We start from the raw sequence: 26888 nt of genomic DNA, 5'->3' as shown, positions 1-26888 counted from the left end.
TCTGTGTGACATTATTTTCTCACACTTCAGCGACGGGGAGGTCTCCCTTCCACATCTGTGCTCCGTTGCTTTGGAATGTGGGTTGCTTCTGTTGCTTCTCCAATTTTCCCGGCCCCTGTGTGTTCTTTGTGTGTGCCCTCACCTGCTGTGTTCCTCCACACACGTGGTGGCGGACTGCCTGCAGCGGACCCAACTGGAGCACCCGTACAGCCTGGCGGAGAAGAACCCGGAGAAGTTTGCCGCCTCCATCATTGAGAAGCTGCGCGCCGTCAAGAAGCAGGCGGACTGTGGGGACAAGATGGAGCGCTTCCACCGGGCGCAGGCAGAGGACTTCCCACCAGTGCCCCCCAGGGGTCCCCCCGTGGTTGCCGGAGGAGCAGGGACTGCATCTGCCTCGGTGAGTTTCAAGTGGCCTCAGTGCGAATAGCAGCAGTCCAAAGAGCCACGGCACAGATAGCATTGCAGTAAATGCCATACATGGGAACACTGTAGGTGCAAGCAGTATCTGTAGAAACAGTATTGCTGCTGACACTGCATGTGTAAAACAGTATCAGTACAAACATTACTGCTGAAAATAGTATCGACACAAGCAGTATCAACGCGATCTACAGGCGTCAACACTGCAGGGCCAAGCAGTATCAGTGTGAACTGCAGGCACCAGCACTGCATGTGCAAACACTGGAGGAGCAAACACTGCATGTGCAAACATGGCACATGCAAACATTGCAGGCACCAGCACTGCATGTGCAAACATTGCATGCACAAACACTGCATGTGCAAACACTGCAGGCACCAGCACTGCACGTGCAAACACTGCAGGCACCAGCACTGCACGTGCAAACACTGGAGGCACCAGTACTGCATGTGCAAATGCGACATGTACAGACATTGCACGTGCAAACATTGCAGGCACCAGCACTGCATGTGCAAACATGGCACATGCAAACACTGCAGGCACCATCACTGCACATGCAAACACTGCAGGCACCATCACTGCACGTGCAAATATTGCAGGCACTAGCACTGCACATGCAAATATTGCAGGCACTAGCACTGCACGTGCAAATATTGCAGGCACTAGCACTGCACGTGCAAATATTGCAGGCACCAGCATTGCACGTGCAAATATTGCAGGCACTAGCACTGCGTGTGCAAACACTGGAGGCACCAGTACTGCATGTGCAAACACGACATGTACAGACATTGCACGTGCAAACACTGCACATGCAAATATTGCAGGCACTAGCACTGCACGTGCAAATATTGCAGGCACTAGCACTGCACGTGCAAATATTGCAGGCACCAGCATTGCACGTGCAAATATTGCAGGCACCAGCATTGCACGTGCAAATATTGCAGGCACCAGTACTGCATGTGCAAACACGACATGTACAGACATTGTACGTGCAAACATTGCAGGCACCAGCACTGCACGTGCAAATATTGCAGGCACCAGCACTGCACGTGCAAATATTGCAGGCACCAGTACTGCATGTGCAAACACGACATGTACAGACATTGCACGTGCAAACATTGCAGGCACCAGCACTGCATGTGCAAACACTGCAGGCACTAGCACTGCACATGCAAACATTGCAGGCACCTGTACTGCATGGGCAAACACGACATTTACAGATATTGCACGTGCAAACATTGCAGGCACCAGCACTGCATGTGCAAACACTGCAGGCACTAGTACTGCACATGCAAACATTGCAGGCACCAGCACTGCACGTGCAAACATTGCAGGCACCAGCACTGTATGTATAAACACTGCAGGCACCAATACTGCATGTGCAAACACTGAAGGGGCAAACAATATTGCTTGTGATGTGATCAGTATGATTACGAACAGTATCTCTGTAAACAGTATGGGTGCAACCAGTGAAGTGGGGATGTGTGCAGTGGGCACAGTGGCAGTGTCAGTCGGTGCTCTGCAGATGAGTCTGGTGGCAACTGGATGCAAACAGAAGTTTAGAGCAGAAGCCGCGCCTAGCACTTGCAGTATAGTCACCAAGTGTCTATGAGGAAAACCTTACTAAACAGAGTGTGGCTTTACAGGCCACTGTGAACTTTTAAGATGAGCTGTCGAGGACACCAGGAACAATCAAATCCTGGTCGTTGGAGAAGCTGTCACGTGTGATTGACTGTTCGCCAGTCATCTGGCTATGTCTTGTGGAGCAAGAAGAAACTGAAAAAGCCATGTGCCTGAGGTGGCAAACAGACTTGTAAAATACTTGAGTCATGGAGGTTGCGGGGTTTTTTTTGTTCGAAAATGGATGACTGCAGGAACGTTGCACACTGCATTCAGTTTTCTAGCCTTGCACCCACAAGTTTTCCGAGTCTCAAAGGACTGAACCAAGTAGTGGTGCCTTAGAAGCTTGTTCTACATCTGTGCCCACTTGCGTACGAAGCAGATAAGGACGGTCTGAACCCTCACTTGGCTTTGAGCAAAGGAGTAGCGCACAACTGGCTCACTTAGTCGGCGGACACTCCAACTGGGTATTAGGCGAGAAATGAAAATGTGGAAGGTGATCACTTTTTTCAGCAATAAAACAGGGTAATCTCGCTATCTAACTGCTTCCCAGTTGCAGTGTACTGTCTTTTGGGCTCACTTTTAGAAGTAATTAGTACTTTGGTGAACTGCATTTTGTGTTAACTCCTAGTACAGTAGAACCTCGTTAATTCGAAGTCCGTCGGACCGTGAAAAGTCATCGAATTAACCAGGTTTTCGAATGATCAAAAATCGACGAAAAATGAGAAATAAACGTACGAAACATGGCTGCATCAACACTGCACCTTTATTTTGCCTGAAAAACGGTCACTTGAAGTAGTCATCGATGCACGACTGCTCGGCGCGGTAGTTAGAGGTGCGTACATACTCTGACGTTCTCGGCGCGTGGGCGAGAGCCGGTTGTGGTCGGATACGTCAGATCGGCGACGCTACGCCAGGCGCTCCGACGCGACTGCTACTTGTGGCTACAGGAGGGGTACGCTTGCTCTTCTGCCACCCTTTGATTGGGGACACTGCTTGGAGCGGAGCTCCGACGCGAGCGCAGAATGTTCTTCGTTCGACACGCCTCCTGGGAGAGGAGGCAATTGGCAAAGGGAGTAGAGGGGAAGCAGTGGCGCGGGAGGCGTGCGCTGTGTATTCTGGGTGGGCGGCTTCGGCGCGCTCGGCGCGAAAGAGAGACATGCTCCACGGTGCGGTCAGAGTGCGCCGAAGCCGCCGGACACATCCGCGGTCATAGCCGTGCCGCGCGAGCGCGCGCTACGTCGGAGTATAAACGCGCCTGAACACAGAACACGTTTGATCGCGGCACCGAACAATCAAAACACTACGAGCAGCGCCTGCCACGAGCTAGACAAACAACGGAAACGGAGCCAGAAAAATCGTGACCTAGCGGCACCTGGTTGTTGCTTTGTCAACTAAAGCTAGCCTCCGAGACCGGTAGTCGACCGTGCAGATCGCTGAGGCACAACAAACCACCTGAAACCGAAAATTGATTTACAGTGCCACCTGGCTGCCACTCCGGCAACTCAACTATACTGGCCGTAGAGACTGGCAACGCATTTTTCTTTTCGCGAATCACGGAGGCCATGGTTTAAACCTACGTTTTATCCGGAGAGGGGCACGCTGGGTGTTCAAATTATCCGGCAAATTTTACATGGAAACTGTTGGGATTGCCGAAAACCTTCGAATTACGCGGGATTTCGAATTAACGAGGTTTTACTGTAGTTAGAACTTCGGTTTACTCAGACTGCGCTGGCATCCCCATGTGGTTTCAATGAACAAGCTCTCTGTATCGGGAACCATACACCAGGTATGGAGAGATGACATCAGGTTGCCTACATGGCCAATATCTCTCTTGCAAGTTCTGTAACGAATCGTTCTCCTTCTCTGTTTGTGTGCAAAAAGGAGCAGTTTTGTGATGCGTGCACCTGTCGTTGCAGTCCGGCGGAGGAGCTTCGCTGCCGGGCCCCGGTGCGGGTGCCGCCGCTGCGGGTGGCTCAGCCAACCCCGGCTTCTGTGAGCGGCTGTTGGGCATTCCGGCGGAGGAGGTGAGCTCCCAGAGCATCCTGGACGAGCACGTGTCGCGGGTCTTCGACTCGCCCCTGTCGCACACGCCTCCGCGGGCTCCCTCTCCGCGGCACCGCTTTGGACCGGCCATGGTGCCGCCATCGCCGTACGCAGTTCTCGGCCACCAGCTCTGGCACAGGAAGGTGCGTGGCCTTTTGGGTGTTGCTGATAACTGAAGAGAAAAAAAAAAGATCACAATTTTATGTGGGAGAAGTATTAGGTGTATGCGCAGCCTGTTTTGCAAGGGTCTTCGTTTGGCGTCTGTAGCATTGTCAAATGTGTGCTTTCAGGATGTATTCACGATAAAATTTTCACTGTGACTTCTTATTGATCACAGTCCTGTGACTTTATGAGCAACTGTAGAAAGACAAAAAGGATTAGAATTTTATGTGAGAGAAGTCGAAGGTATATGTGCGGCCTGTTTTGCAAGGGTCTCTGTTTGGTGTCTGCAGCATTGTGAAATGTGTGCTTTCGGAATGTATTTGTGATGAAATTGTCACTGTGCGGTGGCTTCGCGAGCAGCTGCAGTCTGTATGAATTATACCACAATGTGTATCAACAGTAAAATGTTGTTGTAATTATACAGGGTGTTTCACCTAAGACTTTCTGCAATTTTTAAAAATAAGCTATTTGAATTAGATGCGCGCTTTTTCTGGCATAGCATTGTCAGTGGTGTAGTACATCATAATGCAGCTAAGACGTGCTAACTAGCAGGCTTGTTAACCAATATTTAATAGTTAACTTTTAAACTATTACCGTTGGGCTCCTTAATTATTGAGAGGCATGCAGCCCACCGTAAGTAATGTCCATATCCATTTTTAGAATTTTGAGAACGCGATTATCCTCGGCGCTGTGGCCCAACAAATTTCACCTACATCGCGCCAAAATACATGCGGTTTGAGAAGCTTGCAGGCAAAGCAACCTCTCCAGTGAACCTAACTCGTCGAAATAGCCAAAATTTGTTGGGCCACAGCGCCGAGGATAATCGCGTTCTCGAAATTCTGAAAACGGATATGGACATTACTTACGGTGGGCTGCATGCCTCTCAATAATTAAGGAGCCCAACGGTAATAGTTTAAAAGTTAACTATTAAATATTGGTTAACAAGCCTGCTAGTTAGCACGTCTTAGCTGCATTATGATGTACTACACCACTGACAATGCTATGCCAGAAAAAGCGCGCATCTAATTCAAATAGCTTATTTTTAAAAATTGCAGAAAGTCTTAGGTGAAACACCCTGTATAATCTGTACAACAAAAGAAAGATTGCTGTAGAAAGCCCTTGAGAAACGGCACTTGTAAGGGTGCAGCGCTGTTCGATGTATCGAATGTTCCGGTGGACAGGAGTCCGATGAACCTGAACAGTATTGCTGTACTTTTGTGTGGGATTTTCAATGGGCTCCTCCAACTGTTCAGTATAAACAATAATTTCGCATATTCGGGATTAACTGTAGTACACAGTGAACTGTTCCGTATAAACAATAATTTCGCATATTCGGGATTAACTGTAGTACACAGTGAACTGTTCCGTATAAACAATAATTTCGCATATTCGGGATTAACTGTAGTACACAGTGAACTGTTCCGTATAAACAATAATTTCGCATATTCGGGATTAACTGTAGTACACAGTGAACTGTTCCGTATAAACAATAATTTCGCATATTCGAGATTAACTGTAGTACACAGTGCAAGCGAAGGGTTTTGATTTTCTTTGCAAATGATATCGATGCGCTGTCGGATTGGGTGATCTGTTGACATGGTTTGCGTGTTGCGGACTCTACCTCTGCTGGTTAATAACTCCATTAAATGTTGCTGCGTTTTTCGTGGAACCTGCATGTTTGGTCTCTGCGGAAAGTAATCGGTGTTGCCGCTCCGCAGGAGCGTGATGCCTGCTCCAGCGACAGCGGTGCCGTGCGGGACTTCTCGCCAGACGATGAGGCAGTGCATGGCAGCCGGAGGAGGGCGCAGGGGGGCAACTCGGCATCCGGTGGGAGTGGCGCATTTGGCAAGACGTTTCGGAGCGGTCCGCAGCCGTCGGACAGTGGGGTGGACAGCGGAGCCAGTGCTGTGTGCGAGCAGCTGCCTGTGAACCAGGGAGCAACGGAACGGTGAGCATCTCGACGCCTTTTTGGTTCTTCTTATTACGTGCTAAACACCTTCAAACTGGTTCAGACTGGCATCCAGCCGGTTTCTTTTGAGAATCCCAACGTCCACTACGTTAGCATCTACAACCTTTGTCAAAAGTTTAGAGCCCAGGGGTTCTGCTTCTGGGCCACATTGCATTGCTCGTAATGCGTCCTCAGCATCTCAAATCTCCTGAAGGTAAGAAGATTTTTGGTCTTGCTCCCTCCAATGCGTAGGACTTCCATTAGTGCTACAGGAGCGCCACAATAGTGCTTCAGAAGCAAACCCCCTGGGCTCTAAACTTTTGACAAAGGCTGCACTTAGTGACAGCTACACATAATGGCAGTTGCCCGGCAATCTGATGTTGATTTTCCTGTCTGTGGGTGGATGCTGTCAGTTTTCTGAACACCTTGTGTGAAAGAGTTTTAGCCTTAGGGAACCGCATTGACTTCCGAAAAGATTCTGAGTGGCTTGGATTCCGTTCTTTCTGGCCGAACATGCATACAAAAATGAGTATGGAGTTGCATGGTACCTGAAAATATCTCAAAATTCAATAGTGACTGGCTGTATATTGAAATGGCTTTACAGTCGAACCTCATTGTAACAAAACTGTTTATAACGAAATAATGGATTTAACGAAGGAATGACGATTCCCCTTGGAAGCTTAGTCAACACGGGCTATAACGAAGTAATCGTCGGGCCCCTTCAACTTCATTATAACAAGGCTCAACTGTATGTTGAAGTGGTCTGCTATGAGCAACTACAGTGTGGTCAATCCCAAAATAAAATTGCATGTAGGAAACTTGGGCTTGAGGCAGGCACGGATTCATGTGCTTGGGGAACGCAAAAAGCGCTCCTAAGAACCCAAGGGACCTGTGGAACCCAATTTGAGAACCCCTGACTCGGGATATAAAGGGAACTGGAGCACGGTTGCTATGATGGGAGTGTTCTGCTTGTGCGCCAAGTGGCTTTCTTTGTGGGCTCATGTCTCACCCTTGGTCGTGATTTGCGGTGCAGGGTCAACACCTGGATCCTGAACCACAAGGTCCCCGGCTACCCCCTGGGTCCCCCCGATCCGGAGAGGGACTCCTCGCGAAGCCACAAGAAGTCCACCACGTCCGGCACATCGTCGCGATCCAAGCAGAACTCTGTCGGGTGAGTTGATTGAGCTGGGAACGCTTTAGCAGAAATTTTGCTTTCCGGCTTGCACAAGCAACGGAATCTCGCTATTTCAAACTTTAGGCAAATTTAGACTGTTGCTTTTGGTTGTGTCAGCATCAAGTGCAGGAGCATCGTAGTTTGAACGCAGCATAATTTAAACAAATTCTTTGTCCTGTTAAATTGAAGTTATAATTCTCAAGAATTGACAGTCTGCGAGTATGGATAAAGTTTAGTATCACAGTAGAATCTTGATGATACGAACGTGGTTGATACGAATTTTGGGATGATGTGAATTCATGAAATGCTCCAGCGGGAGTGCATTGTGTACAGTGTGCAGAATTTCTGTGTACCGAACACTCTCCCATGCCACTGCAGTTGATATGAATGCACGAGCCATAACTGCATCCTGGAGCACTAAGCGCTGCCCATACATTGCTGATGATGTGATTGCTATACTTGTGCAGTACGCACTCTGAGCAGCGAATGGTGGCATGTTGTCTGCGGATTGCTGACCCCATGATCGCCAGTTGCATTGTCTGCAGCGCTATTAATGATCTGTGGCTGCGCATCCATAAATAAATCTCGTCAGCTGTAAACAAATCTGTGTGCATGCACTTCCATGATTCTGCTTACAAAATTTGTTCTGGATGTTATGAATATCTTTTGCAACCCTGTGAGAGTCGTATTATTGAGATTCTACTACCGTATTTATTCGAATCTAGGCCGATAGTTTTTTAAAAAAAACGAGATGTAGAACTCTTATGTCGGCTAAGATTCGAGGATTTCGTTTCAAGGTTTCGTATTCGTAAAATACGAATAAATGTAGCACGCAGGTGGCGCCCCCACAAAACGCCAACGAAAGACAGCACTGTAGCCGTTGCTATCCGTAGCCGTTGCTATCCGTAGCCGATACTGATCAAAGCACACATGAGCACTGGCTGCCATTTTGGCCTTGTTCTGTTCTCGTGCGGTGGCGTGAGCACATTCGCAGCAGTGAAGTTTTCGTGCGTGGTTTTCATCACCAACACCATGGCACCAAACAGGCGGTGCCATTATAGTGCCGCCTTCGAGCGGAAAGTTATACTCGCTGCAGAGCAGTCGTCAAATCTTCAAGCCGGGCGGGACTTCGGCGGCTGATCCCGGGCTGGCGTTGCATATTTCTCCTCGTCCAAACGCCAGCCCGGGATCAGCCTGAGCGGGTTCCGGCAATAAATGTCGTTTGCGTGCTGTACCTCTTGTTCGCAGTTGTTTTTTCGGCCGGCCTACAATCGAGGTAAGTTTTTTTTTTTTCTGTGGCCTTCAACTTTCGGGTCTCGGCTTAGAATCGTGGTCGGCCTAGATTCGAGTAAATACGGTATATAGACTGCTGTAATATGCAGGGAATTATGGTCCAGTGTTGGGGCTTTTAGGTGCAGTGGTTAGTTGTGTAGGTGCAGTTGATCACACTGAATTGGGGATAAACGGTAGGGGACGTTATTTTTTTTCTTTACCTTTACCGAGGTGCCATTTTTCTGTTTACAAAAAATCTGCTTGCTCGTGAGGAACCCCCCATGACTGTCTGGTTGCACACAGCCCAGCTCGAAGCCGTTCGTGCGGCATCCCTTCCGGCTGTGGTTCGGTCCCTGGTTCTGGCTGGGGTCCCCAGGAATCTGGCTTGCCGCCCACCCAGCAGCCTCCGGACACCATGACGCAGCTCGTGGAGGCACGGCGCAGGCTGGAGGTGAACTACAGCGCAAGTCAGCAGATGGCGAGGGCAAAGTGAGTTTCCTCTGGACTTGCTCTTCGTACAGTCGAACCCTGTTGCACTTCGTACAGTCGAACCCTGTTGCAATGAAAATCTAGAACCCGCGAAATATTTTCCTGAAGCGGAAACTTTATTGTCATGACAAATCATGGGCAACGTTCATTTCCAGAAATCTCTCAGCTTTGGTATTTCACAGTTTCAGAATCAGTGCCATGGCACGGTTTTCGTTTCCGTCCGGAAATTTGAAATTTTCAACAGTGGACGTTTTCACTTTATAAATGCACCTGCTACACTGGCTATCAGAATCCCTTCTTTTTCTGCTCTGCCGTTTACTTGTACTAGGTGCTCCAGAAAGGAAAAAGAACAAGTACTCACGTTTTTCTGTTGCACATGAGCATGTGGTAAGAATGCATCAACACTGTGGCGTGCTTTTGCTACAATGTGCTGGCTGGCTGCCTGCACACCGGGAAAAATTCAGGGGGACACTTTGTTGGCCTAAAGTGCGGTGAGGCGAAAGCCTTAAGCGCGGTGTTGCTGCTTGTGTCACTGATGTGTGGTTAAGATGTTAAGCTTCGCCTCTAAGAACGGAATGCGACAATGTCTTGCAATGTTGGCCAGGGAGTCCACAGAACGCCATCGCCCGTTCGCCTTGCTGGTCCGTAAATTGATTTTTGAGGAAAGGAAATGTATCTGTATCACATATCTCGATGGACACCTGAACCTTGCCTAACAGGAAGGGAGGAAGATGGGAGTGAATGAAGACACCGTATTCACTAGATGGGCCTTTGTTCATTGTTCATTTCAAACCATCGAGCTGTAATGGCGGAGTGGTAGCGTGCTTGACTCGCACTCCGGAGACCCTGGTTCGATTCCCCAACTGGACCAATTTCCTACTCGGTTTTGTTTATTTATCTGGTCTGTCTAGAAACGTTAATTAGGCTACTTCATTAATTAAGCAATGAACTAACCTCAGTCCCACTCACTTGGAGCATCACTATACCATCCCTTTAATTGGTTGCATGGTTTGAATTTCGCGCACTGTGACGTCACGACCATTTCGACCAATTGAAAAGCGTGGCATTTCTGTCGACAGCTCCCGCTTGCAACGATGAGGCATTAAAGGCTTCCGCCTTAATAGCGTTTCGTTTCACTTGCGGCTTCCTCAGTGTCACTAGGCCTAACATGCTTCATACTGAAGCTGTAGTGAAAGTGCTTTGGAACTACCCACTGGTTATTATAAAGGATCTGACATAGTTACCTGTTTCCGCCTCCTCTCCCTTCCTGTGCAGGAAGTGGCCCAAGGCGACGTCGCGCGGGCCAACCCCTGGACAAGCGGCCGGCGGCGGCGGAGGGCCACCCCAGACGGGGCCAGGTGGCGGGTCCAGTTCTGTCCCCCTCCCTCAAGCCCAGCTACAGCAGGCCCCGCCCTCGCCCTCCACAGAGATGACTGTGATTGGCTACTGCTACTCGGGGGAGACGGTCCCCTACCGGACAAAGCTCGCCGGTCGCGACATCACTCTGCGCCAGTTCAAGTCGCTCATTAGCAAGAAGGGAAACTACAGGTGTGGCCCTGGGGAGCAGTGGTGGTTGCATGGGGGGGTGGTTTGCATCTCTGCATGGTTGTACAGGGGTGTTCTTGCAGACTAATTTTTTAGAATGAAAGCACCCGTATGTGACCAAAAGTGGTGAGAAACTCAAGATGGCCGTTAAAGGAAAGCTGAAATGGTTGCAAGGAACGACGGCGGTGCAACGAGAAAATGGACAACCACAGGTGGTGACTTTCGTTGCACTGCCTTTGTTCCTTGTAGCCATGAACCAACTAGCCCGAATCACCAGCTGCCATCTGTCCTTGTAGTCATGAACCAGCTAGCCTGAAACACCAGCTGCCATCAGTCCTTGTAGTCATGAACCAACCAGCCTGAATCACCAGCTGCCATCATTCCTTGTAGCCATGAACCAGCTAGCCCGAAACACCAGCTGCCATCAGTCCTTGTAGTCATGAACCAGCTAGCCCGAAACACCAGCTGCCATCAGTCCTTGTAGTCATGAACCAACTAGCCCAAATCACCAGCTGCCATCAGACCTTGTAGTCATGAACCAACTAGCCCGAATCACCAGCTGCCATCATTCTTTGTAGCCATGAACCAGCTAGCTCGAAACACCAGTTGCCATCAGTCCTTGTAGTCATGAACCAACTAGCCCAAATCACCAGCTGCCATCAGACCTTGTAGTCATGAACCAACTAGCCCGAATCACCAGCTGCCATCATTCTTTGTAGCCATGAACCAACTAGCCCGAATCACCAGCTGCCATCATTCTTTGTAGCCATGAACCAGCTAGCTCGAAACACCAGTTGCCATCAGTCCTTGTAGTCATGAACCAACTAGCCCAAATCACCAGCTGCCATCAGTCCTTGTAGTCATGAACCAACTAGCCCAAATCACCAGCTACCATCAGACCTTGTAGTCATGAACGAACTAGCCCAAATCACCAGCTGCCATCATTCTTTGTAGCCATGAACCAGCTAGCCCGAAACACCAGCTGCCATCAGTCCTTGTAGTCATGAACCAGCTAGCTCGAAACACCAGCTGCCATCAGTCCTTGTAGTCATGAACCAACTAGCCCGAATCACCAGCTGCCATCATTCTTTGTAGCCATGAACCAGCTAGCTCGAAACACCAGTTGCCATCGTTCCTTGTAGTCATGAACCAACTAGCCCAAATCACCAACTGCCATCATTCCTTGTAGCCAAGAACCAGCCAGCCCGAAACACCAGCTGCCATCAGTCCTTGTAGTCATGAACTAACCAGCCTGAATCACCAGCTGCCATCAGTCCTTGTAGTCATGAACCAGCTAGCCCAAAACACCAGCTGCCATCAGTCCTTGTAGTCATGAACCAACTAGCCCAAATCACCAGCTGCCATCAGACCTTGTAGTCATGAACCAACTAGCCCGAATCACCAGCTGCCATCATTCTTTGTAGCCATGAACCAGCTAGCCCGAATCACCAGCTGCCATCATTCCTTGTAGCCATGAACCAGCTAGCCCGAAACACCAGTTGCCATCGTTCCTTGTAGTCATGAACCAACTAGCCCGAATCACCAGCTGCCATCATTCCTTGTAGCGAAAAACCAACCAGCCCGAAACACCAGCTGCCATCAGTCCTTGTAGTCATGAACCAACTAGCCCGAATCACCAGCTGCCATCATTCCTTGTAGTCATGAACCAACTAGCCCGAATCGCCACACTGCATCAGTTCTGAAATGTTTTTTTGAGAATTCACGATTGTAGGACATTTTCAATATATGAAGCTTCTAGGTGAAGCATGCCAAGTAGTTTTGTGCTAGCATTTGAAACAGCGATGATGTCCAGTCATCTTATTGCATCATTGTTGCCGAAATTTCAGATTTCCCGCTGCCTACAACCACATTCTGCCACATTCCTTCATAGTCTGAGTTGCTTTGGGACGTTAAACCCCGTAAACTGGAACAGGCCGTAAAAGACCCCCGCCCTTTCTCTCTGTCGTGGCCGCAGGTACTTCTTCCGGCGTTCCTGTCAGGAGTTTGGGACGGACGTGGTCTCCGAGGAGATCTCCGACGACAACGAAATCCTGCCTCTCTGGGAGGGGAAAATTTTCGCCATGGTTGAGCCCATCGACTGAACAGTGACGAGAAAGGAAAAACACCAATCATGTTGTCTTCGCCGCCGCTGCAGTTGCTCGGGCTACCGGTGCCATCCTACACCTTTCTTGGTGCCATCCGGCACCTCTTACCATTCAGCTCAGTGGCGGGGGTTGCATCGCTGTCGACACAATACTGGAAGATCTCATGCAAGCTCTGTATTGTGCGAGTCGTGCTACCGCTGCCAAAATGTGAAAGTGCATTGATCGTATGATTTTCTGTTTTGCTGTGCGCCGGCTTTCATCACGAGTGCAGTGTCGCCAGCGCCCGAGGTTCCACCCAGTCGTCTTCCACTCAAGAAGTTCCCCAGGGAGATATGGTGCTCTCGGCAGCGTGGGAGTCGAGCTTCCCTGCATTATTGTTTGTCGCAGAGTAATTCGACCTTTTATGCAACTGGCCGTCACTTGCATCCGTGACATCTGTAATGGCAGCATCCTGTACAAGTGTCGAAGAACAACATTAAACTTAAACATCGTGCCCGCCGCCTGTCTGCTTGCCAAACCGGTTTGTACGCACTGTTTTATGTCATCACTGAGGCGTTACTTCGGGTATTTGTGAAGACCGGCGACCACCGTCCCTCTTGCATCGTCGCACGTTTTGCGTGGCGGCTTGCAAGATGAAGGAAGATCAACGTCTGCCTTGTGTTCTGTCTTCTAGTTCTGTTGCATTTCCGGTGTAGTAGCGGCGTGATGTGGTTGGAAGAAAAGAAGTTTGTGTGGGACATCGAAATCCTTTCCTTCTGCCGTCGCCGGCCGCCTGCTTGTGGTTGGATCCCCGGAGAGGAGTGGATACAGCATTTGCTGGGTGCTTTTCAGTGCAGTGTTTTTGCAGTGTGTGCGAAGATGAGGGATTTTTCAAGAACTTTGCTCGGTCTAGACAACGACAAACTTTGCCGCTGCGACAGCTGTCGTGCTGCTGTTTTAATAAGGGCCTTGTGTGCTACAACTTTTTTTTGTTGTTGTTTTAGCGGGTGCACTAATTTGCTTTTTAGGATTTCAGATTGAAAACGTCAATGCTTGATGGTGTGCCAGGCCGCCCAGTGAGCCAAGCCGAGGGTTGTCCGGCTAAAACCTAACAGTCCACTTCGAAGTACTTTTTTTTTTTTTTTTCATTGGATTAGTTACTCCCTAGCAGCGAAGGTCACGTGTTTCTAAAACAGTTTCCACTAGTGTGCAAGGATTTGCATGCATCCATTTGTATTTTAATTAATTATGCTTCAATTGCCACAGAGGTCTTGCACTGCAGCCTCTCCCCCCCCCCCCCCCCTCCCCCTCTAGTTGGCTTCGTTAAAGGTGGTGGTGTGACTGCAACCCACCAGCTTTCACCACCCTGGTTCAATAGAGAGTTTTTGTTGTCAAAGCTGAGAGTTATTGGTTCCAAAACTTGGCTTTATAACTGGAGCCGGCCACAGCCCAATTCGCTGCATTTTTTTTTTTTTTGTTCAATGAAAGGTTTTGTGAAGTGTAGAGTGGCAGCCTTTTACAGATACTTTTTTTTTGTGTGCCTCCTTTTTGAAACGAAGTTACTGTTGTGGACTGCTGCGTTCCCGTCTATTTATGTGTCAACATGTTCCTCTCTTTGCTGTTGCCATGTCAATGAACTTGGTTGCGGACTCGCCGCGTCGTCAGCAAGGTGTTATGCCAAATGAAGATTGTGCTTCCATAGGACTGCTCATTGGAACTTGTTCCCCACCCCCTTCCTCGCTCTTTTATCACGGTTGTGTTCCGCCTCCGCGGCATTGTGTGTGTGTTTGCGCGCGTGCCTGTCAGTGTCCTAGATTGAATTGAGGTGCATTTGGCCACGCAAGAGCCTGGTTGTGTGTGTGTGTGTGTGTGCATTTTTTTAATTTTAATTTCTTCCCTCTAACTACTGTTCGTTATAGGTGGTAAAGTGTGAATTGTTGTCTTGTTAAGGGAAACGCCGCCAAGAAAGAGAAATGAGAGACGTTGCGTTGTTTCCGGACTTGTTGAATTGTGCCGCCGTCCGATTTTGCACTTTGCGGAGGTTCGCGGTAGGTGCGGGATATTTTGCAGGGTACTAACAGCAAGTTTTTTTTTTTTTTTATGCTGGGATGCACAAACCTACAGTTGCAGGGTTGGTAATTGGAACAAAGTAGGGGAGCTTGCTTGCAGTTCTCATATTTCTCATGACAGAGGGGTGCGTGTTGCTGTTTAGAGCCATCGTGCAAAGTAGGCACTGTGCATACAGTCGTCTTCAAATTTATGGAGTCCACTCTGTGCTCATCCTGCTTGGTGCTGTGGTGGTGTTCTGGAGTTGCTCTGGTGGTGTCCTGGTGTTGCCCTGGAGTTGTCTTGGCGGTGTTTTGACCGTGTCCAGTTGGCCCTCCAATCAGCAGCGAACAAGTCCTGTTTACTCTGTACACCTTGCAGGCAACAGTATAACTATCAAAGCCTTGTCATGACATCTGGTGATGGCTCTGGTCATGCGCCAAGTGGCCTTTAAACTTTCGAAAAAGACTGTAGTACTTTGTTGCCTTGGCACCTTCTGGATACGAATCAGATGCTATGCAAAGATGCCAGCCTGAGGTGATTTGTATCAATAGCTGTTGCGTGGGTATCAAACCTTTAAAGGACTGTGCATGAGAGTGGCCAGATTCAAAACGTGCTTGGATGAATAGAACTCCCTGGTGTACTAGGTTGAGAAGGCAGTAATGCAGCATTATTTGGAGTGTGGGTGCTTTACACGTTGTGGTTTAGAGTTGCCGAGCAAATAGTCTTGGGTAGATGTCCGTTGATTGGTAGTTTAACTGCTGTTGAGTTAAAGTTTGTTTTCATTTTCAAAGTTCAAATTGCTTTCCAGTGCATCAGATTGGTGGGAGTCCACTTTGTGTTGATGAAGAGTACTCATTTGCTGGAGATCAAAGCTGTGCCACCTCCGGCAACTTTTTGGCACCGCAACTTAAATCAAAGGTACACTTCACAGTCCCACAGCATATCGCCAAGTCGTATACTTGCATCTTGCTTCTGCTGTATTACGGAAACTTTCTGTATTACGGAAACACTTTTTTGGGGGCAGTGTCTTGTAATCTTTGAAGCCAGATTGTTTGGGGTATTTGCAGTGAACAGCTGTGCATTGTGATTGGCGCACAGCCTGCCCGATCAGTGCCGTCCATTCAAGTAGCTCCAAGCTACTCATTTGGACGCGTGTATTAACAAGGTCCTCGTGGTACACTTGTCATCTCTTGTGTCTTTGAGTGCCAAGCTTGGTACAGTCTTCTATAATTATGCTTATCATCACGTTTCCAAATCTTTTCTGCAATGTTTTAATATGTTTTCACTAGGGGTGTGCGAATATTCGAAATTTCAAATACGAATCTGTGTCATATTTATTTCGTATTCAGAAATTAATGTTCGACAATTTTCAGATATTTGAAAATTCTCGTATACTCACCAGCGATTGTATACCGCGCCGACTTTCATAAATTTGACCGTGGCGAAACCAGAATATCTGAGCAAATTATCCGATGGAGTTTAAAAGTCCCAGGAAAACCATACAAAGGTCCTCTTCCTTTCCTTCTCCGTCGTTTATTGCGTGGACCGCTTGCATTCCAACGCCGCTAGGCTTGACCTCGTGCGAAATTCCGCAAATGGGCTTCGCCACATATCACATTCGCTGCGAACAAGATGGCCGACGATTCACTTTGAACAATCCCAACGCGAAAGTGTACTTTTTTTGCCCTTCTGTAATATGTTACATACTTAACCGCCACACCCATGGCATTCGTTCTGTCGTCTTCATAACTCTCTCGAGCGTGACCTCCGTCGTCTTGTGTTGGTCAACTACGGTATGCGGGAAAGCCTTGCGGTATTTCGTGCAAGGCTTCTGAAATGGCGAGTCAGGGTGTCACAGCAGGACATGCGATCCTGTAAACATCCCACCTATTTCATGGTGCATTGCAACATGCGCACCTCTTAAGTGGGCATAACGACAGATATGACAATGTCCGGAGGGCCTTTGTTCCTAGGCCAAAAAAAATAGCCGGGCCGCGTCTCTTCGGTTTCTGAGCTTCGCCGCTTGCACGCGACGACTGTACCTGTAGGCCCGTGCATTCGCCGGTAGTCGGATACCAACTCTGTGTCACTTTTGGACGCCAACTGACGAATTGCTGGTTATTTCTTTTTCCCTTTTAGAAGCAGTCTCGCCGTTCCGATGCCAAAGTGCTTTCCTCCCCTCACTTGGATTCACATTCTTCTTCCAGCATGCCGAAACTGGGCGCTCGTCATGGGCTTACCGGTGTTTGCGTGATGGACTCGCCTCATAAGGCTTTAACGCATTTTCTGCAGCTTTTTTTTTTTTTCCCCCGGGGCCGCCCAAATCGACCTTCGGATAACCCGGCCATTTCTTCCCGTCTCTTGAACTCTGAATTAATGAGGTTTTACTAGCCATGTTATTTTTTGTTGCCAGTCTTGTCAGTTTATGGATTTAATTTTTCACGACCACATTACAGGTTGGATACTGTTTGCTGTCTAATCAAGTACTATGGATTTCTGTGCACATCATATTTTTTTTTATATAGTGCTGAAGTAGTCTAGTTTTGTTTATTTCAGTTGCAAAGACCATACACTACTTTGAAAACAAAAAATAAGGACTTTTGCTTGTTTCTCATTTTATGAACAAACTTTTTTTTTGTACTGAACAGATATTTGAGTCGATATTCAAAGCCATTTTCTTTTCTTATTTGTATTTCATTCGTATTCAATTTCAATTTCGCACATCCCTAGTTTTTACACAAGTTGAAACTTAGATGAGAAGATGACAATGCCGCTCTGGAATCTGTATATTTTTTTTTCTTTTGAATATGCGTGCTCTTGATTTTGATCTTCAGAGTGCATTTTTCTTTGGCTTGCAGTGAAGTTTTCGAATGCCATGGAGATATATAAAAATATCAAAAATTTGTGTTATGTGGAAAAGTAGAGACCCCTACAGCGTAATAATTGAAGTAATATCAGCAATTAAAGCAATTTGTTTTTGATATTGTTTACTTTATGGGCTTTCGGACAGTACAGTTAAAATTATGTTAAGAGGAAATGGGAGGTGCACTGACTGCACTCTGGGTATACCTGAACGACATCGCAAGAGAATGAATGAAGGATGCAAAAAGAAGTCCGAGATAAGTGCCATGCCCATGACGGGCAATACTTTTGCCCTATACTGGAAACACTTATCCTATACTGACAGCACTTGTTCTAGACTGACCTGGACAAGTCTGATACAGTTGGCACAGTACAAATTCTTGGCAGCTTCAAAACGGTGTTAGCAGGTGCGGTGTGGAGAAGTCATACGCTGAGCTCATTAAGGCTTTCTTTAAGTTTGTGCAGCTATCTGATGTGCGTGTAGGATGCTTGTGGGTGAAGTGCCTTGTTGCTTTGACTTGTGCAAGCTTAGCTGTGTAGACTGCCTCTTTACAAAGGGTTAGGCCGAGCACTGTAGTTCCTGTCCCAAGTCCTTCAAATTTTTACACGTACAAAGCTCTGTCGATTCATGTTGTGTGGTTTGGCCGCGTCGTTTTTCCTACTGCGGCCTATGAGGTCCTGCGGCTTATTTTTTGTACAGTTTTCTAGGACAGAACGCATTTTCTGTTGTGTGCAGGGTTTTCTGATCGTGTTGTCGGTTTAACATGGCATTACGTGTCCAGTAGGTACTTTCATGTGTTTGCACGTGTGTTTGTGTGCGTATGTGTCCGGAGCGTTTTTCTAGAAATTTGTTAAGACATTGCCATTTGCTGAGAAAGCTTGAAGTTGTGCAATTTTTCTGGCGGTTGGCACGTTGATGAATTGCTGACAGCATTGAAGTGGTGTTCAAGCCACACCTGATGTCAACCGATGTTGAACAAGTTTTTACATTTTACGCAGCGAGCTGTGTGAAAGTGTTCGGGTTTGTACAAGCGCCTCTTGTTCGGCGTTTCCGCGGAGCGTCTGTTTCCTGCGACATTGTGAGCACGCAAAGGCGATGGCAAGACCTCCACACCATTTATTCTAGGAACCTGACGGGAGGCTGTCGTGTAAATAAAAGTTTCAACATTACGGGTTTTCTATAAGTGTACATTGTTGTTCTTTCTTCTGAACAAGTTTCAATGACATTCTGTCCTGACATTGTGAAACACTGCTTACCAAAGGACTAAATGTTACGGAAGGACAGTATGAATACATTCTATGTTAATGAATTCTGTCCAAAATGGACAGTGTGCAGATGTGCCCTGAACCCACATAAGTGTCCATTAATAGGACATACGTACTCGAGTCTACGCTGATTGGTTGAAGCCCCGGACGTGAAAGGGACGGTTGTGTGATAATTGCTTACCAGTCTCCCGTTACGATACATTGCATCGGTTATTGAAGTGCAGAAACATTACAAAGCCTATGCCGTAAATAGTTTGCATTAAATCTTTTGAGTGCAAAAACAAGTAGTTGGGTTTGGTTGAAAGGCAGTGGGAACTTATTGGCAACTAATTTGATCCAAGGCAGCGGTAGCATTTGCCGTTTTTTGAAGCAGGAGAATGTGACCAGTTAAAGGTGCACATATTTGGTGTCCGTTCAGTGGACACTGCCGGAAAACTCGCCCAGGCGTGCTTTCATCTTCAGGAGTATGTACGACGAGCCTGTAACCTCCACAGTAGCCTGCTGCACGAATTATAGGTGAAACGAAAACCATGCATTTTTTTCATGGTTTTCGTTTCTCATCTACGCCATGTTTCTGTGCAGTTTTTTTAACTTTCCCAACATGCACCAATAAGACCGTCAGAAAGTGCTTGCACAGATCAGCAGCCTTGTAACGCATGCAAAGGAATTGCATTTAATTCCTCTAGTTCGTGCAGTTTAAGTACTAGTGCTATTACTGGTTATTGTTTCGTATTTTCCCACCTTTGATGATGTCGCACTATTTCCACCAATTGCGAGTTTTGTAACACGGCCACTTCTTGGGCGATGCCGTTTTCGTGGCTATGAGCCACATTGATGCTTCCGCGTTAAAGGGACACTGATGAGAAATTGAAGTTGGCTTGTATCGACAGAATGCCAGCTCCTGATTACAAAAATGCCACTCATACTGACAACAAAGCTCTTGTAACGTAGAAAAGAGCAAGAACCAAAATACAGGTATCGCCGCCACAGGCCAAACTCACACAAGTACAAGCGTGGTGACGTCGTAGGACAAAACAGTGTTGCTGGAACCAATGCTTCTAGTAACACCGAGACACGAATCACTGAGGCGCAGCCAATGCATGCGCAAATCTCCTTGACGTCGCTTGATGGCGCTACGTACCCGGCAGCTACGCGCGCGCCTGCAGCATCGGGACCAATCAGCGGCTGCTCACCGGTAGTGGGCGGGCTCCCGGTATTCCGCTAACGGTAACAAGGTACACGGTATGCTAAAGGGGTCTATTTGCGAGGACTTCGTTGACGACTTCGAGAACGGGATCCATCGTAACGCTGGCAAAACGCCGGTGCAAACGTAAACGAAGCGACGGTAGCGACGGCCGCAATAGCCGATAGATGCCTTCAACGTGCGGCCGGCGGTAGCTTTCTTTTCGGCTGCTGCTAGGCCGCTCTGCTGGCCGTCAGAAATCACGGAGTCTGCGTTACGTCATGTGCCCGTCATGTTTCACGTCACTTAGTCATTTGTCGTCATAAGAGAATCCCAAGTTTGAATCAGAGCGCCGGAAAAACTTTTCAACTTCGAATCCAAATTTCTTAGATATAAATGCATCTTTCGCTGCCGGCCAAGTGGCAACAGAGCCATGAAATGCCGAACTATCGGATTTTGCTGTAAAAAAAAATATTGATAGAGCTCTCCTCACTGTCCCTTTACTAATCCAGTGCTCTTGAGGGCTTCTTCGATGCCACCCGCCATAGTTGCGCAGTAGTACCTTGGCGACAGCTAGGTAGCGGGTTTAGTTCCCGGCCGCAGGGGCCGTATTCCAAGTGGGGTTTAACGTTCCGAAGCGGGCTATGAAGTACGCCGTTGTGGAGAGCTCCGGATTACTTTAGACCAGTTGTGATTAACCTGCACTGACATCGCACAACACGCGGGCACCTTTTGCGTTTCGCCTACATTAAACTCGATAGCCTATGGGTGAGCAGTACAGTACCCCCCTTGAGACTACGAAGTACAAAATTTCGACTTCCGGGGAATCTTTTAATGTACGATACACCTTAAAGTTCCCCAGCGGTTGAACTTATTTCGGTTCCCTCCATCGGGGTGCCCTACTTCATCCCGTAACGGTGCGGTTCGAGTGTCCGCTGAGAAGTGAGGTAGTTCCTGCGACCTTTCTTTCCTCAAGCCAATTTTCAAGCACTGCCGAGCTGCCATGAGAAGTTCCCAGCAGGCCCGCACGCGGCTGCTGCGTTTCAATGGAGGTGAAACGCAAAAGGCGGCTGTGCGCTGCGCGATGTCCCAGGTTGTAAAAAATTGTTTTTGTTAAGCATATCCACGGTGGTGGATAGGCCAAGGTTCAGTGAGGAGAGCCAAAAGAAGGTAAATTGGTGCCAAGCTAATGATTTTACTTTGGGTAAGAATTCAGAATAAAGAGTAAATTGTAAAAAAAAAGTAAAAATGAAATAGAAAGAAATAAACGGCCGGGAAGATTGGAGAATTGAATACAAGAAAAATTACTGACATTTTTTTAAATGCGGAAATTTTGGGTACCGTTAGCAAGGGAATCTGCCGGTAGCAATTATGTAACTGTGGAGGTATTCGCAAACTTGATGCAATGCAAAACCTCTGGCGCTAGCACCGAAGGAGAGAAGAAGCGGTACCGACAAAGTGAGTCCCAACCTAGTAATTGGAATTTCCGGATGCGCCCTTCTCTGATGTGCAAACCTCCGGCAATAGAGTAGGGAATGATCCAGTGTTTCTATGTCTCCACAAGTCGTGCAAAGGTTTGAGGGACTGAACCCACATCTGCATAAGTAAAGGTTTAAGCGGGGGATTCTGCACCGCGTGAGAGTCATCGCTACATCACACTGCCGGGATTCACATGCGCGAACTTTCCATGGGTACATGAGATGTTGGTAGTCAACGGTGGAGAGCAAGGGACCGTTGCACGTGGCGGTAGTCACCTTTAGCATACCGTGTACCGTGTTAACGTTACCGGAGTACCGGGAGCTCGCGCGCAGACAATGCGCATGCGCAAATCGCCTTGACGGCGCCAGATGGCGCCACGTACCCGGCAGCTGCGCGCGCGCGCGGGGAGCAGCATCGGGACCAATCAGCGCGCGCGTTCGGCGGCGGTGGGCGGGCACCCGGTGCTCCGGTAACGGTAACAGGGTACACGGTATGCTAAAGGTGTCTATTACGAAAAGGATGAGATTAGGGACGCTACAGGCGACTGGTGCATTTAGAGCTGACTTTGCTAAGAAGTCTGCTGCATCGTTTTGAAAAATACCACAGTGACCTGGAATCCAAACGAAGCGCACCTCTTTCACCCATACAGGAATAAAAGACTTTAGTGCGCGGCTCAAGAAAGCGTCCCGTGCGGACTCCATACCAAACAAACACAAAACCTCCTCAAAATCTCCCAAAAATGACCCATCGGGACATTTGGAATCTCCCCAGGAGGTGCTCATTTTTCCCGAACACATCTAAAAAACGTCCCCACAACTAGCAATGTCCAAAAAGTTGTGCGTCCCATGGAAAGCCCCAAAAGGTTAATGCTCGATTTCTCGGCTCTGGTTCAATAAAATTATTCCTCATTTTTCGTGCAGCCTGCAGGCATCCAAGCGCACATATGTGCCAAATTTCAGGTGCATACTTACGTTACAGGTGGTGTAATCCACCTTTCCACTCGTCTGAATGCGTGCTGGCTCGGCCGTTCTGTACCTATCCGTTTACGTGAAATGTCCTAGCATTTTGCACACAAAGGAAATATGAACTCAAAAAGTCACCCGATTTGGCTCATATAAGAGCAAATAGCAGCGCCATACAGAAGTAATTTCAGTTTACTAGGTGTGCTCTTAGCACGAATTGCATCCTGTCGTCCATGCCGGCGACCGCACCATACACCACCACAATCAAAATGCATTCATGTTTCAGTCAAAGAAAAACAATACAGACCGAATTGAAAGTCCGTGCCGAAAAACTTACGTTCAACGGCGCAAATCTGAATGAATACAAACAGCAGACGCAAACGTATGCACCATTTAATACACAGTGTACATAACACTACGGCGCCATGCATATGATGGCCACTTTTTTCTCCAGCCCTGAGAAATCTGCAATATGAAGCAAGTAAAACAGAATACAGGCTGAAAGTTGATGCACCTTAAACGAGCATTCTAAGGGCTTCAAAAGCAGATATGCACATGCAAAAGCAAATGTATGTAAAGAGCAACTTCGGTGACAAAAGAAAAGACGAGATGGGCGTACGCTGCAGACACGCAGTTTCAGGTCACGGATTTTCTTCAAGTTGAAACCCCCCTCACGCTTAGAGACTCGGAGCAAGCTTCAGCGACGTGTTAGCAAAACAGAAAAAAAATATTAGTTCTACTAGGCGAAAATAAAAAAAAATGCGAAAAGGGCCTGCAGTATGCTTAAATAAATAAATTAAATTAATAATTAAAATAGACCAACATACCTTGACGACGTTGCCTACGGAAACCCAGGGATGAAATACAAGGCTGCAACAGCTGAAACCATAAATTAAACGCAGGCTTCTGTCCTGCGCCTTCTCACAGCACAGCGAGCGCTCAAACTACACGTTACACCCTCGTAACGATCCTGGGAGTTTTATTTTTTTGTGACTAAGTGTGGGGATAAGACTGCTTGGAGCCAGGCGGGAAGGTGAACGTGCTCAGGTACGTGCGGTGGCGCGCTGCATCCATGGTGCGGCAGACCGCGTATGCGGCACAGTCCAGCGTGGGAGTCGAGATCAAGGCACGATTAATCCAGTGGGAGAGAGTCAATATAACCACGCGAACACTGCACAAACTATACCGCTGCGGCAGGATGGCTGCGCGGTGGCGAAGTTGGTAGAGCAGGCTAATCCATGGGCACTCGCAGAAAGAGAGTGGTGGGTCTCGGAAGGTCCTTCCCGCCTCAGACCGTAGTAGACGGCCACGCTGCCACCACCAACGTGCTGTAGTCGTCGGAGGCGCTGAGGAATGCAGGGTGCGTGCGAGGAGTCACCTATTACCACGAACTCCGCTGCCACGAACGCCGCCTCGAACAGCGGCATCAGTAGGGCCGTGGAGCTGCGCAAAGGACTTGCGATGCGCAGCCGCGGCATCAGTTCCAAAAGGAATGGTGTGGGCACGCCGAGGTGCGCGGGAAAACTTCCGTGAATTCGTAGCTATGAAGTCCACGACAGCCCAGTTGGCGCAGTGACGAGAGCAAGAACTGCCGCGCGCTGGGGCTTGTGCTCGAACGTCTGGGGCAGCGCGAATAAGCGTGCGCAAAATGGCGTCCGTCCAGCGAGGAAGCCGGGCGAGCGACGGGAGGCCATTACCGCACTTCTGCTAGACAGCGGCGCAGCGAGGAGTGCCGATAGTCGGAGACGCCTGGAGGGACCACCACACAATTTTGAAGTTGGGCGCAAGCTGGGAAAACGCTAGAAGACGGGAAAGATGTTGACCGCCGCTGCCGGCGGCGCGATGAAAATGCAGACCGCCGCCGCCTGCCTGCAGCACGGAGCCGACGGCCCACGTGCGAGAAACGCATGCACCGAGAGAGATGCGGGGTTAACCGCTTCCTTCGGCTGTTCTAATGAAACTGCCGTTTCATCTCTCAAAACGACGAGTGCAAGAGCAAAACCTTCTTTCCCCGCAGCTTGTGGCGCGAAGGAGAGAGAAAAGAGAGCGCGAGCAGTCGATTTTTATTTCTTGTTGAAAATCATTGGTCCCAAAACGTTATGCCCAGTTACATTTCTGGGACGAAAATGCATTAACTCGCTTTTGTTGCTGCTTAACACTCCAGAAAAAAACGTTTCTAGACCTTTAGTGGGAGCACTGCCTTTTTGCTTGTGTTTCTATGTCGTGCCTCTATGGTCTGGAAACGTTTGATAAACGTTGTACTGGGACTGGGACATTCCATCCTTTTTTGGAGTTTCTGAGGAGGTTTTGTGTTTGTTGGGTAGCGCCAACAAAACAGACAGGCAATCTGAGAGGAATATCACCTTTGAGACATTGGGGGGAATCTTTAAAGCAGCCAGCCCAAGAGCCATAAACTCCGCTAGAAATATGGGAGTGTAATCCGGGACACGAACCGATCGAAAAACTCCAGGGGAGACTGAAAAAATACCAACCGCTGCCTTCTGGCCAGCCGCGGACGCATCTGTAGCAATCACAGTGTGGTGTGGGAAAGTACCGTTCAGAGAGGAGACTAGTTAGTGCCCTGGAAGGCAGATGCTTCGCGTTAGGTGGGAAAATATAACCAAAAGCAATATCCACAGGGGATGTTGCAGAACCTACTCTATGCACAAAACTGAGATCTACAGCAAGGAGGATGTAGAAGAGGAAAGGCAGGCAGGTTAACCGAAAGAATAATCGGTTTGCTACCCTACACGGGGGGAAAGGAGTGAGGGGAGATCTACAGCAAAGTTCGATAAAAAGGTCATGAGTAATAACTTGACGGAGACGGAACCTTGGCCAAAGATGACTGAGAAAGAGAGCCGGGCGAGAAACAAAAATAGGTGTAGCCAGGAGCATACTCAAATGCTTGCATGAAGGTCCTGACAGTTAATAGCTGGAAACAGGGGTAAAGGTCGGGAATACGAGCCTACAGAAATTGAGCAAGGTGTGTTGCTGGGCGAGTTGGTTGGGATTCATCTTGAGAAAAAACAGCGCTTGCAGACAAAGGACCAGAACAAGAACAGCGCAGCGCAGTTGTGTGTCCTTCTTGTTCTGATCCTTTGTCTGCAAGCGCTGTTTTTTCTCTACAGAAATTATTGCGGGGCCTTGGTTGGTTGGTTGGCCTCAAGTATCGACTGTTGCGGAAATATACGCGCCCCGTAAAATGATTCTTTCAGCTAAACGGGCGCATTGTTCGAGCTCAAATTTCGCACAGAAATGGCATTTGGTCGGCAGAATTGTTTAATACCACGTTTGCTTGGGGCACTTACCTGATTCGAACAGAATAAGTCGGATATTCACATCGTCTGCGGCGACGACGAAGGAAATTAAGCCGCTCTGTCAGCGATCGCACTGGTGGCGCCATCTCGTTTGTTCGCCGCGAAGTTTAAGCAAATGTGGGGGATGTTTGCGGGAAGTTTGAAGGCTCTCTTTCAAATGTTTTCTAATTGGTCACAAAAAACGCAGTTTGGCAAAAACTGCGCGAAATTCGCAACGTTTCGAATGCCTTTAGCAATAAATCTTTTCGAGCTTCGAGTGTCGTCTGCTTTCGTCTGTTCGCTACCGACTGCAGCTTCTGAGTCTGTGCTTTCAGTCTTGCCTTCTTTCGTAAAGTACGGAAGCTTACTACCGACAAATGAGACCGTACACTGACGAAGAGAAGGCCATGGCCGTGTCATGGATGTGCGCATCCAATTCCATGCGCTTCGTGCGTAAGAAGTTTCGTGCGGAGTTCCATCGTCGACCGCCGCATCGAGAATCTCTGAAAAGGTGGGTCGACAAGTTTCTGTCAACTGGAACTGTCGGAAGAACGAAAAGATGCGATGTTGGAAGCTCCAGGAGTTTTATTGCTGATGCAATTGAGGCTTTGGAAACCCACGGCTTTCCTGCCGACGCGCAGGTTTGCTATTCGGCACCACAGCGTCAACAGTGAGCCGACACCTTAGGAAGAAAGGGCTGCGTCCTTTCAAAGTTCGCGTGCTCCAAGAGCTTACCGCCCAGGACCTGGCACAACGATTGGAGTTCTGTCGCGCAGAACAGAGAAGAATTGCTGCAGACCCTGGACATCTGCAGTTCATACTGTTCACTGATGAATCTATTTTCCATCTTGACGGCGCAGTGAACAGGCAAAATACGCGCCAGTGGTCCCGGGAAAACCCCAGGTTTTCAACAACACGTCCTGTTCACTCTCCAGGTGTGGCAGTTTGGTGCGGGATTTGGAGAGAAGGGGTCGTAGGACCATTTTTTTTCAGTGATACTGTCACTGCCGACTCTTACCTGTCGCTGCTGCAGAAC

At 48.4% G+C, this 26888-nt stretch overlaps 1 protein-coding gene across 2 annotated transcripts in view; it reads left to right on the top strand.

Annotated features, from left to right (window-relative positions):
* LOC149348526 (axin-1-like) overlaps positions 1 to 18850 on the top strand; it is a 41270-nt gene extending 22420 nt beyond the window's left edge. For both annotated transcript variants that reach the window (XM_089588165.1, XM_089588164.1), the window contains 7 exons: positions 185 to 397; positions 3955 to 4224; positions 5962 to 6191; positions 7225 to 7362; positions 8941 to 9126; positions 10402 to 10674; positions 12647 to 18850. In XM_089588165.1, the coding sequence (XP_089444291.1) occupies positions 185 to 397; positions 3955 to 4224; positions 5962 to 6191; positions 7225 to 7362; positions 8941 to 9126; positions 10402 to 10674; positions 12647 to 12773 (1437 nt within the window). In that variant the 3' untranslated portion in view covers positions 12774 to 18850. The remainder of the gene's footprint in view (positions 1 to 184; positions 398 to 3954; positions 4225 to 5961; positions 6192 to 7224; positions 7363 to 8940; positions 9127 to 10401; positions 10675 to 12646) is intronic.
* Positions 18851 to 26888: the final 8038 nt, after the last annotated feature.

Source organism: Amblyomma mixtum, chromosome 4 (genome assembly GCF_055824585.1).
Source record: "Amblyomma mixtum isolate Tamu chromosome 4, ASM5582458v1, whole genome shotgun sequence".
NCBI classification, from domain to species: domain Eukaryota; kingdom Metazoa; phylum Arthropoda; class Arachnida; order Ixodida; family Ixodidae; genus Amblyomma; species Amblyomma mixtum.
This window is presented reverse-complemented; position numbering and strand designations above follow the sequence as displayed.